The sequence below is a fragment of the Cibotium barometz genome, chromosome 28, assembly GCF_041138505.1.
Source record: "Cibotium barometz isolate CiBa-2024 chromosome 28, ASM4113850v1, whole genome shotgun sequence".
Classification (NCBI taxonomy): Eukaryota; Viridiplantae; Streptophyta; class Polypodiopsida; order Cyatheales; family Cibotiaceae; genus Cibotium; species Cibotium barometz.
In genome coordinates, this window is record NC_141073.1 from 16,542,868 (window position 1) to 16,557,642 (window position 14,775).

The 14,775-nt window shown below is 49.0% G+C and overlaps 1 protein-coding gene across 5 annotated transcripts in view; it reads left to right on the top strand.

The window, feature by feature from the left end:
- The window catches only part of LOC147622592 (protein transport protein SEC31 homolog B-like), a 97,803-nt gene that overhangs the window by 54,142 nt on the left and 28,886 nt on the right, over positions 1–14,775 (top strand). For all 5 annotated transcript variants that reach the window (XM_086822114.1, XM_086822115.1, XM_086822116.1 and 2 more), the window contains one exon: positions 43–152. In XM_086822114.1, coding sequence (XP_086678240.1) covers positions 43–152 — 110 coding nt within the window. The remainder of the gene's footprint in view (positions 1–42; positions 153–14,775) is intronic.

Sequence of the window (14,775 nt, forward strand, 5' to 3'; positions counted from 1 at the left end):
TCGTGGCCCAACATAAATGTTGTGAACATGTTTAATTGGCAGGAGAGGTGAAAGCTGATACTTCTGCTTATTCGGGCAATGCTTTGTATGCGTCTACAATTCCAGCAGTTAGTGCAACTTTGGGGCGAGCAGCTGATCTCCAAGCTCCTACAGTACGTGTGATTGCTCAGCATGTTTATTATGAACTGATGGAACTGCTAGCAAACATTGGAACTCTTAGGAAGATAAGGAATATTTTCTGTTGGAATAATGAATTGTGTAATAAGAAGGGAGAATTTCTCTGCAAGTTTGTGAAGGGTAAGGATTGGGGCCAATTGGGTGCTTGGGATGCTGTTAGCTGTGTCATGCTCATGGAAAAGGTGATAGTGATGGTAGATGATAGCAGGTGTTGATGGGGGGTTCCTAGAAACTGTGGGACTAGAAGCAAGAAAGTAATGGTTGGCTGTAATTAGCATAAGGTGGAAAGGAAGGATGCAGAAGAAAGTGTTGTTACTTAGTCAATGGAGCATCTGTTGTGTATATACGTGTGTATGCGAGTGCACACAAGCTTGTGTGCTTTCTGGGTGAATGGAGCATCTGCTGTGTATATACTTGTGTGTGTATTTATATACATATGCACACACACACACACACACACACACACAAACGACACACAGACAAAGCCGAAGAGAGAGAGAGAGAGAGAGAGAGAGAGAGAGAGAGAGAGAGAGAGAGAGAGAGATTAACGTCTACAAGAGGCCAAAGTGGCCTATGGGACTTAAGTACCAATACATCCAAAACTCAAGGAAACTAAATGTCCCGAGTAGAAAATGAAAAGCATAAACTGAAAAACAACTAGCTATAACATGTGGCCAAGGAGGAACTAGTGGCCCGATACAACTACCAGAAAAAGCCATATCTGATAAAGGTGTGGAACTGGAAAAATGGTAGGCTATGGGAAGCAGTTGAGACAGACTCATCCCATAATGTCTCGCATAGGTCGATCTAGCATAGACAAGCTGAAACGCCGAGGTTGTGCCGCACGACGTTGTGCCAATATCGTCTGTATCCTCTGATAATGTCGGGCCGCAGCCCAACGGATCGTGGATGCCGTGCTCTACATAGCTCTCTAGCTCTGTCCAGGGTGACTCCTCAAGGTGGCTGTGTGGGCCCAGTCGATTCGTGGTCCACAGTGCGCGGGGTCGCTGCTGCTTTGAAGAAGTCAGTAAGGTGCGCTGGCCTGTTTCTCGGACATGTCCCCCCTATCTGGAGCGTAGGATGTGGTCTCGGTGTCTGCGCAGCTCGAGGAGGAGAAGCTCAAGGCAACGTTGGTCTGAGTAGTCCATCACTCTAGACAATGGCCCAAATCCATCTCGGGAGAGGCAATGAAAGCGCCCTCAGATCTCGTAGTATACTGGGCACCAACATATGTAGTGCTCCTCAGTCTCTGGCTCCAGCTGACAGAGCTGGCAAATCCGATCCTTAGGGGGAATGGAGACGGCTCCATATCGACCGGTCTCTATCCTCAGCTGATGTGAAGAGGTGCAGATCTGGCCAATAGCACATCTGACTCCATGAGAGAGGTGAATGTCCATGTACCTCGAGCGGCCAACAAAACCATCAGGGGATAAGTGGAGAAGATGCTCTCGGTAGAAAGCCAACTTCATCCCTAGTGGTGCGGCCGGTGTGATCCATGTGCGTGCTATGTGTAGCTGAATGATATCCATCCTGATGATCTTGTTTAGCTCACTCCGGCTCAACTCCAGGAAGGGGGAGTCCAGGCTGTACTGTAAAGGTGGAAGGCGGTCCATAGGCATACCATGTAGCTGTAACCATGTGCTAGTCTGGGCATACCAGCACTCCGTGTCGCCTTGTGATGCGAGCTATCTGGATGACTCTAGTGTGAGTCTAGAGTATCTATGCCTGGAGAGGGTCCATAGCCTATGTATGAAAGTGACTATCTGGAAGAGGGCCTCGACTATGATCAGTGGGGCTCCCATCTCTACCCGGACTATCTCGTGTGGTACTGATGATTTACTCCTGATCATGCAGGAGATCATCATCACTAGTGGTCTCTCCATCTGCTCCCACCCATTATAAAACTCCCCTCCACTCGAGGCTGGTTGCTCTGATGTAGATCCACTCCTCTGCTTGTGATAGAGACTCGGCCTCCGAATGGGAGCAACGTACAAAAGCGCTGGTGTAACCAACGTGTCAAATTACCAGAGCTTCCTCCGAGGCTCATGAAATTGGATGTGTGCACACTGGCTCTCCAGGGCTCCGAGTGCAACATATCCTCTAGTCAATCTGTCCTCCGCCGCCCTCCTCATGAGTAAAGCGCGGTCCAGCAAAAGTGACCCCCAGGTAGACATCTCCAAACTCTCTGTACTCTCTCCCCACCATAGGTGAACTCAGGCAACCGGTCGGCCCACTGCTGAGAGGTGTTAAACACCATTACCTTGGTCTTCCCAAGGTTCACTGTAAGGTCCCTATCCTGGCAGAAGGTGAAACCGATCCCGTCAAGTGGGAAAGACTCAGTTGGACACCTACACGTTTAATAGCACAACTTTAAAACCACAAATATGAAATGGACAACTTAAAACAACTTGAAATTTAAATGAACAGAAATGGAAAGATGGACACCAGCATTGGGGCCGGAACGGGCCGACCCCCCCCTCAATATATGATATATTTATTGGGAGTATTTAAAGAATACAATGCTCCATGGGTTCTGAGAACCAGATAATGTCCATGTACATATGAAAACAGTACTAAACAAATAGCTCGAATTTCGATGTAGAAGCTCGAAGCAGATTGACCACTAGTGTGGTCCAATCGCTACGGTCCTGTGCTTTCACTGGACTCCGCGGAGAGCACCACACTGGTGTTCCGAGACCACGCACAGACAGGCGCTCTCGTACTAACGCCTGGCTCTCCCGATCTCAGCACCTTTGGACCGAGGTTCGCCCATATAGCTTGGACAACCCGGCACCGAACGGGTGTAGGCCGAGCAGGACGAATCTTTTACCAGATTTAAACATATAAATGCTTTACTCAAATCTGAAAATCACTTACTTGTAGATGGTTGATAGGAAACCAATACTTGTGGTTTGCTGAGGATGAAACCACCCTTGTTGAAGAAAGAGTAGCCTCGTAAAGACTCACCAAGACAAGTACCACTGATGAAGATTCAGCCGCCTGAGAGTATGAGAGAAACAGCCACTAGGAAGCACCTGGTTGCAAAGAGCCGGCTGACTGTAGGAGGAGAAACGTAGCCCTCAAAAGGTGGCAGCTGTTGTGCAGGGTAAGCAGCCGCCTATTGGAGAGGAAGGAGGGTGTAGTATGCAGCCTGCAGGTAACTCCAGTGCTGAGTAGGGGGCAGCGCAGCCTATGGTGCAGTCGCCTGTAGAGTGGAGGGAGAAACAGTTGCTTCCTTGGGAGGTGTAACAGCCGCCAGATGCTGTAGATGAAAGAGCAGCCCACAGGATGACCAGCGCGGCCAGCAACAGAGTCAGCCGCCTGTAGAGGAATGGAGCGCAGCCTGCTGTTGTAGGAGATGGTTGCAGCCAGCCGCCTGTAGAGAGAGGCAGTCGCCTGCTGTGATACAGCCGTACAGAAGAAACCGCCTGCTGTGGTACAGCCGTACAGAGAGAGAGATTACACCGAAGATAGAGGGTCGCCGGCCTGTCTTTTTCCACGATGAAGGAAGCGAGTCCTCTCTTACGAAAGGTGGTGATGTTTTTTTGTAAGGTTTGAAGAGGGAGTTAATACTTGAGATTCCCACGCATGCATGAAGGGGACTAGTGGGGGTTGGTGACCATGCCCACCCCCACACTCACTTAAAAGTGAGGCTCCCCACCTTGGCCCCAAAGTGGGTGCCCAAAGGGGGTGCCCACTTTTAAATAAGTGTGGACCCCTAACCTTATAAATCAAAGGGTTAGTATTTAAAACATTAAAACAAACATGTGCGATATACTTACCACCTGTTCACATGCACTGAAACTTGTCAGAATACAGGGCACACTTCACGACTCACTGGCAGGCGTCCCCGCTCAGTAAGTAACACGTCAGGCAGGCAAACACACGAATACATGTCATGCGAAAACAGTTTCAAACATGCAAAATATGTGTGCATGTGCAAAAAGTAACATGGACATATCTCCCGTTCATGGAACATGTACACAATATTTGTCGGCACAAAACTGGCTCGACATAAAACATAACAACCTGGTCTTCCTATGGAGTGACAGTCCCATAGGTAAGACGCAGTTCCAGGCACGAGTTTCCCTAGGTGTGACAGTCCCATAGGTAAAACACGGCACGAATACTGGCTCTTCCATGGCGTGACAGTCCCATGGATCGAACACAGTCCAGGTCATACACGGGTGGCACTGATCTGGCTCCCGTCCATACGACACCATCCTGCTAACACACGGGTGGCACCAGTCTGGCTCCCGTCCATGTCAGCAAAATACTGGCCTCTTCACATGAGACACCGGCCTGGCCTCAGGTGAACGAGACGCAAAAATGTGGGAATGGACCAAATGGTCGGCCAAATGGTGACATCCCCCCGGGCTTCTAAAGAGTTGACCTCAACTTAAAAGCCTCAAGATATGCCTGCAACAATTGCGGATAATCTGCAAAGTAATCCTCATTTACCCATTTGGCATCAATAGGCAAATAATTTTTAAACTTCACAAGGTATCTCCTGGAAAGCTTTCCTGCAGGTAGCTTTCTCTCCTTGTGAAAAACAATCTGTTCTGGCTGGAGGATCTCCTCAAGCTCTTCAATTTCTGGCGGATCTTCTGTGACAGGCTCATCAGGATCTGGCCCCACATATTTCCGAAATAGACTCACATGAAAAGCATTGTGAATCTTCCAATGACTAGGTAGAGCAAGCCTGTAGGACACTTCATTGATTTTGTGAATCACCTTGAAGGGTCCATAATAGCGAGGAGAAAGCTTAGGATATGATCCTTCTCGTCCTGGCCTCTTCCGAAGCCTAGCCTTCTCAAATTTCAGCAATACCCAATCACCTTCTTTGTCTCATGGAGCAAAATTTTTCTGGAAGCAGACCTGTCACCATGAGATACATATCTTGCATGCGTGTGACTTTCGTGCCCTCCATGAGCACTGGCATACATAAATCTGTCAGGCTTAGTGCCTTGGGGAGAGGATGCATGACGAGAGGTGACAGTCACCTCTTCCTTTTGCATAAAAGATTTCAGCCTCTGGGATGCGGGATCTCCATGCTTCAAACGAGGTGGATTTCTGAATTTTAATTCTCCGTCATCCCCCTCTTTGATATCACCTTTGCGAAGGAGATAGGCAAGTGCCAACTCCCTTGGTTTCTTGCCCACTTCACGAGCCATAGATTCAAAGGTTACATCAACCATAGCATCAGCCTTTCTGGCTTCAATAGCACTTTGTAGATGAGGATCTTCATGCAAAAACTTCAATTCTTGCTCTTGAGCCTGCAAAAGTTTTCTCATATGTTCCATTTCAGCCCTCATAGCATCAGGGTCTTGTTCAAGCATAACTGTCTTTCCTGGAGACAGTTGACCTTTGGATTCACTATCCAGAACCCTTTCAAGAGGCTTGTGTCTACCTCGCAGGGCATCAGACCCACGAGAAGCACTAGAGGGACCCCTCGAATTTGGTACTTCCAAAGGGTTGCCTTGGCTGTCCATTGTGTTCAAAGTTTGCTAAAAGCGGGATGTCCAATACACAGGTTCGTTTCCCCACTAGGGAGAGGGAAACAACCGTGCTCTGATACCAATGAAACCGATCCCGTCAAGTGGGAAAGACTCAGTTGGACACCTACACGTTTAATAGCACAACTTTAAAACCACAAATATGAAATGGACAACTTAAAACAACTTGAAATTTAAATGAACAGAAATGGAAAGATGGACACCAGCATTGGGGCCGGAACGGGCCGACCCCCCCCTCAATATATGATATATTTATTGGGAGTATTTAAAAAAAACAATGCTCCATGGGTTCTGAGAACCAGATAATGTCCATGTACATATGAAAACAGTACTAAACAAATAGCTCGAATTTCGATGTAGAAGCTCGAAGCAGATTGACCACTAGTGTGGTCCAATCGCTACGGTCCTGTGCTTTCACTGGACTCCGCGGAGAGCACCACACTAGTGTTCCGAGACCACGCACAGACAGGCGCTCTCGTACTAACGCCTGGCTCTCCCGATCTCAGCACCTTTGGACCGAGGTTCGCCCATATAGCTTGGACAACCCGGCACCGAACGGGTGTAGGCCGAGCAGGACGAATCTTTTACCAGATTTAAACATATAAATGCTTTACTCAAATCTGAAAATCACTTACTTGTAGATGGTTGATAGGAAACCAATACTTGTGGTTTGCTGAGGATGAAACCACCCTTGTTGAAGAAAGAGTAGCCTCGTAAAGACTCACCAAGACAAGTACCACTGATGAAGATTCAGCCGCCTGAGAGTATGAGAGAAACAGCCACTAGGAAGCACCTGGTTGCAAAGAGCCGGCTGACTGTAGGAGGAGAAACGTAGCCCTCAAAAGGTGGCAGCTGTTGTGCAGGGTAAGCAGCCGCCTATTGGAGAGGAAGGAGGGTGTAGTATGCAGCCTGCAGGTAACTCCAGTGCTGAGTAGGGGGCAGCGCAGCCTATGGTGCAGTCGCCTGTAGAGTGGAGGGAGAAACAGTTGCTTCCTTGGGAGGTGTAACAGCCGCCAGATGCTGTAGATGAAAGAGCAGCCCACAGGATGACCAGCGCGGCCAGCAACAGAGTCAGCCGCCTGTAGAGGAATGGAGCGCAGCCTGCTGTTGTAGGAGATGGTTGCAGCCAGCCGCCTGTAGAGAGAGGCAGTCGCCTGCTGTGATACAGCCGTACAGAAGAAACCGCCTGCTGTGGTACAGCCGTACAGAGAGAGAGATTACACCGAAGATAGAGGGTCGCCGGCCTGTCTTTTTCCACGATGAAGGAAGCGAGTCCTCTCTTACGAAAGGTGGTGATGTTTTTTTGTAAGGTTTGAAGAGGGAGTTAATACTTGAGATTCCCACGCATGCATGAAGGGGACTAGTGGGGGTTGGTGACCATGCCCACCCCCACACTCACTTAAAAGTGAGGCTCCCCACCTTGGCCCCAAAGTGGGTGCCCAAAGGGGGTGCCCACTTTTAAATAAGTGTGGACCCCTAACCTTATAAATCAAAGGGTTAGTATTTAAAACATTAAAACAAACATGTGCGATATACTTACCACCTGTTCACATGCACTGAAACTTGTCAGAATACAGGGCACACTTCACGACTCACTGGCAGGCGTCCCCGCTCAGTAAGTAACACGTCAGGCAGGCAAACACACGAATACATGTCATGCGAAAACAGTTTCAAACATGCAAAATATGTGTGCATGTGCAAAAAGTAACATGGACATATCTCCCGTTCATGGAACATGTACAAAATATTTGTCGGCACAAAACTGGCTCGACATAAAACATAACAACCTGGTCTTCCTATGGAGTGACAGTCCCATAGGTAAGACGCAGTTCCAGGCACGAGTTTCCCTAGGTGTGACAGTCCCATAGGTAAAACACGGCACGAATACTGGCTCTTCCATGGCGTGACAGTCCCATGGATCGAACACAGTCCAGGTCATACACGGGTGGCACTGATCTGGCTCCCGTCCATACGACACCATCCTGCTAACACACGGGTGGCACCAGTCTGGCTCCCGTCCATGTCAGCAAAATACTGGCCTCTTCACATGAGACACCGGCCTGGCCTCAGGTGAACGAGACGCAAAAATGTGGGAATGGACCAAATGGTCGGCCAATTGGTGACAGAAGGTCCGTAACGCATCCAGGTGTCTGTGCAGGCCCTCTAGTGTATCTGAGATAAGTACAATGTAGTCGGCATAGAGCAATAGAGGGATCAACACTTCTCCCAAGCCAGCTCCAGGGCCTAATCTGTCAATGTAGTTGGAGATCTCATCAATGTATAGCCCGAAGAGTGTGGGTGATAGCGGGCAACCCTGCTTCATGCCAATAGTGCTGGTGATCTCCTCTGACATCCCTCCCGGACCCCGGACCCAGCCTCTGACTGACTCATACAATGCTAAGACTCCCCATCTCAGCGGGCACCCCCATGTCCCGTAGCCTCTGCATCAGCCTCCCTCGTGGTACTTTGTCAAATGCCTTGAGGAAATCCACAAAGCAACAATATACTCTCCTCCCATGAGCTCTGCCCTCCTCGATGATGGCCTGAATCGTGAAGATGTGATCCAGGGTAGAGTATCCCCTCCTGAACCCCGTCTGTCCATGTGCTCGTTGCTGATGTGTGTCTGCCCATTTGCCCAACTCATGCTCTAGTACCGATCCATAGAGCTTTGGCTAGCACATGGCCAACCATGATGGTCCTATAGTTACTTGGAACCATAGGATCACCCGCTTTTAGGATCGGTACTATAGCATTCGCTAACCAACTAGTAGGGAAACCTTTACAAAGGGCCCGATTGAACAGGTGGGCTAAGAGTGGCGCGAGCACATCCCTCGCATGCGAAAGGTGCTCTGCCACTAATCCATCATGATCCTGGGCTCGGCCATTCTACAACCTGTCAATGGCGTCGCGGATCATGCCAATGGAGAAGGTGGAGGAGGTGAGGCGGCTCTCTGGTGGTCGGGGAGAGGTGGCTGTCCGTGTATCTGGTAGAGCGAGGTAGCATAAGCATGCCATGTCTCCGGTGATGTAATGGGTGTCTGGAAAACTTGCCATGCCTCCTTGCTGTCCCGTCCCAAGAAAAGATGGTACAACTCATGTTCCAACTTTACCAGGTAGGCTCGCTTCTTCCTCCGCACGAGGCGGCGAAACTTCACGTGCGCTTGGCGATGTGTACAGATCCCCTGTTCTTTCACTCGGATGAGGCATACACGGGTTTCCCGGCATTCGTCATTGTACCAGCCTTTCTGTGGGACATTCTTGCTCGGAGGTGTGACGAATGGCCGAGTGTGAGGGAAGTACATGGCAGTCTGTGGAGTGTCGAGGCGAACTGTGTCGTGAAGTCCTCCAGCAGTACATGTGGGTCCATGTCCTGTAGAGCATTGTACAAGTGGTTGGTGTAGCCAGATGCTCTCTCTGGTGAAGTGGTATCGGGGGTGTCTTTGGGGGCTGCTCTGTGGTGGCATCGGATCAAAGCGGCATGCAATGCTGAAGGAAAGGTATGCATGATCGGCAGCTACAGCGAAGGGGCGAGGTGAGACTGTAAAAGACTGTATGTCCGGTATGAGAGATAATGGTCCCAGCAAGTAGTCCACTGTACTTGCGCCAAGTCTATCTGTCGTGGAGCGCACTCTCGGCCGCCTGCTGTGTGCATGCTTATGTGAAAAGCATGTGAAGGCTCCTGAACCTGGCCATCGAGCGAGGCCATTGAGTATGGCCAATCCGTGTGCACCTCCTAGCTCCAGCAGATGATCTCCATAATCTGAATCCTCCATGTCCAGGAAAGTCCTGTCAAGTCCCAACTCCTCTGGTGCTAGATCTCTGTACATGGGCTCATCACTCTCAAAAAAGGGCACCTGATGCTGTTTCGTACGCGTGTTGAAGTCACCTGCCAACAGCATACCTCCAATGCTAGAATAGTGTATGACATCCTCACTAAGTGGGAGGTATGGCGACTCGCCCTCTGCATGGGTGGCGTAGGTGGAGCCTTTGGGCGCAAAGTAGCATATGGCAACATAAATATCACGTGGCTGATCAGTATGTATGCGGATCCACATGAAACGGGCCTCCTCATCTCTCCTCATGACCTGCACGACATGCTATAGCTCCTCCCTGTAAAGGACAGCAACCCCTCCAGATGCTCTAGTACTTCCACGTGACCTTGCCTGAGGGCGGCAAGTGGACTCCCACCTGTAGCTTCTGACATCTGGTAAGCGGGTGCCCAGAGCCTGGTGTGTCTCCGTATAAAGCACAATGTCTGTGCCTTTGAAAGTCTCCTCAAACATCCCCACATCTGTCCTCATCGCCCCATTGCAGTTCCACACTGCAAATCTCAGGTGTGTCTCATAGGCCGTGCCCCGTCATGGGCACCTCTCTGTGATGATCACACGACCATCTCGGTAAACCGCCCACTTGCCTGCCTTGCGGGCCTCTAGAATCCGCGGCATACATTCCCTCCGATGTGCTACCTGGGCTGGTGTGAGATCATCCTCAAGGTAGATGTTGTCTCCCTTGAGGGCTCTCCTCTTGGAGAGAAACCCTCACCGTGTCTCTAGGTTTGCGAACTTGAGGATAAGTGGCCGCTCCTTGGCAATGTCTTTCCTTGTTCTCCATGCACCGACAATAATAGAGGTGTCGGCCACTCTCATACACCCGCAAATGTCCTTGGCATCCTCCAATGGGCTATCCTTCTCCTTCCATCCCACCACCCGCACGTGAAGTGCGCGGATCCTCCTTTTCCTCTCCTCCTCCATGGCCGCGTTGACAAACTCCTCCTTGTTCGTCTCTACCTCAATCCACTCAGATGTGGCTTGCACGTCCTCTTGGGCCTTCTTGGCCACTGCCGCCCATGTTTGGATCTCCTTTGCTACGTGTGTTTTGATGTCTTCAAGCTCCTTGGTGACGTGTGCGGGCATGGCCTCTTTGATTTCTCCTTCCTCCCCCTTGAGGAGCTCGATCTCCTTCTTGCAAGCGGCCACTTTGTCCCGCAACTCCGCAATGACGTTGTTGCGCTCATGCAAGCACTCTTCAATATCCGCTTTCCACGAGGCAAAATGCGCTTGCATCTCCTCATAAACTTCCTCTTTCCACTCTGCCATTTTCCGGTGGAGGTTTTCGCGCACTAAAGAAAAGCAAGAGCATTCTTGGCAATGTGTGTGTGCAGGTGAGTACCCAGGTTGAAAAGATGGCCGTGTGAACTGTGAGTTGTGTACTCAGTGCAATTCGCTGACCTGAACAAACCTAAGCCAGCAGCCGAAACCCTAAAACGCAGCCATGATGACCTACGAAACCCTAAAACACACCCATGATGACCTAGGGAACCCTGAAAACAATAGCCGAAACTCTAAAATGCAGTCTCCTGAGCAGTGAAAACCCTAAAGATGCAGACATGATGACCTGCAAAACCCTAAAACAGCCTGTGAAACCCTAGAGAGAAAGAGAGAGACTCACAAACAGGAGCACTGGGGGCAGCAAAGTGGCAGGCGGACTGTGCGGGGAGGAGTCCGGAGCATAGGAGGAGGGGTGGAAGCGGAAATCGAGGGGAGGCAGAGGTGAAGAGGGGGATGGCACTATAGCGAAGGAGGGAGGGTAAGTGAAGGACAGAGACAACGATGGCGAGAGCAGAAGCGAAGGAGGGAGACAGCGATGGCGAGAGAGAAAGAAAGAAAGAAAGAAAGCTGTATTAACGTCTACTAGAGGCCGAACTCGACCTATGAGACAAATCAATGTACAACTGTCAATGTCTTCTGGATGTCCAAAAAAAAAAGGGCAAAATGAACGAGAGAGAGAGAGAGAGAGAGAGAGAGAGAGTTAGTTATATTAACTTCTTCAAAAGATCCAAAGGGTCTATGAGACCAAAATGATGTGTACACAGTGTCCATGAATTCTCGTCATGGATGAAACAAGATAAAGCAATGGTGAATTAAAACTGAAAACTGAAAGCTAAGATCTCAAACTTAGAGAGTATATAAGATGAAAAATCTAGATCCTACTATGCTAGGTATAGGGTACAATAAGCGATGGGATATGGGAGAGCTAAAGAACGAAAAAACAGTCAATCAACCTTGTATGTCAAGCAAGGGCCCATCCTAGGTGTCCATCATGGGTGATACAAGAAGGCTAGTGATGTAGATAGTTTGCTATGAGGATGAGGCTGCTTGATGGCGGGCGAGGATCTCTTGAATCCGGGGCTGATGAGCTGGGAGTAATTGGGGTCCGATGGGATGAGGGCGTTTAGCTCTCTAGAGTGTACATGCCCAATCTGATGTGACTCCCATGGGTCTGTTGCGAGGGGGCACATTGGTATCCTAATCCACTGTGGTGGGCTCTTGTGCCTCCCTATCCACCCCTGGAGGTTGGAAAAAACTGGTGATGGTAAGCATTTAGCTCTACTAGCTCTTCATTTGGCAAATCCTCTCCCACATACATTGGCTTTGGACCCTCTCCTTACAATTCTAGATCTATCTCCTTGGTCTTGGCTAGACAATCAAAGAGATTGCAAACCAAAACTTTAAACAACAAATAGATAATATTAGCAATTTTTGGCATCTTCAAAAATCACCAATTTTTGGCACCTTCAAAAGGGTTCCTTCAAAAAGAGGTAAAGTTTGTAAAGACTTCCTTTTGAGAGGAGGACTATTGGGGGTGAGGATCTCTGAGTAGTAACTTTTTGTGTCAATTTAGCTCCAGTAGGAGTCGTCTAAGTTGGGTACTCCATGATCCGGGATAAGGGTCCAAAGCCATCTCTGAATAGATAGTGAAATCTCCCTTTGATCTCATAGTAGACTAGCCGGGTGATCCGGTACAATCTACAGGGGCTTGACACGCAACATATGGATCACACCGGCAGGCCCATTGCCCACCAAGATGCAATACTACAGAGATCATTTCTTGAAGCCTTCATATCCCATGCTATGAGGATAGCCATTGGCCAGCTTAGGGTATCATCCCATAGACTGACGATAGAGATTGGCAAAGCTGAGCGGATACCCAGAGAGGACAAGACATGTAGACTGTCAAATTGGGGTTGTGAAACCGGCCTCTGGTAGAAACCAAAGTGCGGTAGACTAGCAGTCACCTATCCAATTGTAGTCCAGATAATTAACAAATAAACAAGACCTAGAATGCTCCAAAACAAAAAGGAGAACGACACCTATTGGCCCCAAAGCTTGGCGCCCCTTTCGGTATTTCTTTATTCAATTTCAATGGAAAATTCTTAAGTGTTATGTGTCAGAGCACAAGCAACAATGAAAAAAGTATCTTCCTTTGGTGGAGTTTGCTTATAACAACACCGTCCATACCTCGACGGGCAAGGCGCCTTTTGAGATTGTGGAAGGAGGGAAGAAGGTACCACCTATTTTGCACACAAAGGATAAGATCTTTGAGGCTCACCAGTATGTGGAGAACATGGATGAAGCTTATCGGAGAGTTAAGTTGGCACTCCAAAAAACTCAGCAAAAGCAAAAGAAAGCAGGAGACCGTCACAGACGTGCATTAGAGTTTGCATTGGGTGATTGGGTTCTTTTGCGATTTGAGAAAGCTAGGCTCAAAAAGATGAAGGGTAAAGAGCGCTTATTCCCTAAGTTGAGCATGCGCTATTATGGACCTTTTCAGGTATTGGAAAAGATTGGTGAGGTGGCCTATCGTTTGAAGCTACCAAATCACTGGAGGATTCACAATGCATTTCATGTGAGTCTACTTAGACCTTTCCGTGGGGATGTGCCTGAGGATGTATCAGATAAGGCTCAGCCGACAATTGAGGAACTTGATGAGGTTCTTATTCCAGAGCAGATACTGGCGCATAAGGAAAGAAAGGTACGAGGTAAAGTTTCTCGTCGCTATCTTGTGAAGCTCAAGAACTATTCACTGATGGATGCGAAGTGGATGGAGGAAGGTGACTTAACAGATTCACCTCAAGTTTTGCAGCTTTATCTCGATGCCTTTGAGTTGGAGCCGACTCTTGTGACGGCTCATTCAGGTTCAGCAAAGCATGGGTCTGGAGCATTGCCTGATGCTCAAGAGGGGGGTAGCACCTCCACTCCCTTGATACAGACACGTTCAGATGACATCTAGAGGTCGCTTGGTGCAGCTTTTGTCTCACCCGAAGGTACTGATGGCTGACAGTACATCTGTTTATCGGACTTCTATGATATATGTGTACTAGTCACATTGGATGTTGTGGTTGTGTATGGTTCACAATGGTATACAACTTGGACTACTACTACACCATTGGTTTGCAGTGAATGTTGCTACATATGCATGGCTTAGAGAGATTGGGACGCTGATCTTGCCATATTGTACTTTTCACTTTGGATGTCTTGCTGTATCACTAGATTGCAATCGAGGACGCTTGCCATTTTTCAAGAGGGGGGTATGTCATGATCCTGTGAAATTGGAACAGCAAAAGTGTGGGCATGGTGGTCGGTGAGCAAGATAAATTTTTAAAGATTCATACTTGGGTGTCCGGACAAAAAGGCAATATGTGTGGACAACCCCAGGTGTGAAGGGGGACCAAGGTATTAAACTTTACAAGGTTTATAAACCTTGGGTGGCAGTTTTAAAAACTTTAAGGGAGGGCCACTAGGATAATTATGGAGGGGGGGCTACTCCACTTTTAGAGTACACACCTCCCTCTCCATCTCTCTCTCTCTTGCTTTTGGAAAAGGACTGGTCGGCTGGCTGCGTGGAGGGAACTGGTCGGCTGGCTGCGTGAAGAGAGGACATACAGGTCGCCTGAAGCATCTGCAGGTCAGCAGGTACGGGCTGTGCAGTCCAGTCCAGTCCAGCTGACGCAGGCGACTGCAGGTACAGACTGGTATGGACAGGTACAAGTTTATACAGGTGCTGCAGGGCGACTGGTATGGACAGGTACAAGCGGCTGTTGCAGTTTTTCTGACGCAGTTTACTGCAGGTACAGACTGGTACGAACAGGTACAGGCTGCTAACGCAGGTGGCTGCAGGTCAACTGGCGCAGACAGGTACAGGCTGTGCAGGCCGACTGGTGCAGAGCTGTGTAGGGCAGTTGGTACACGCTGAATCCTTCTCTCTCTCTCTCTCTCTCTAGCTAGGTTGCATATCATGATTG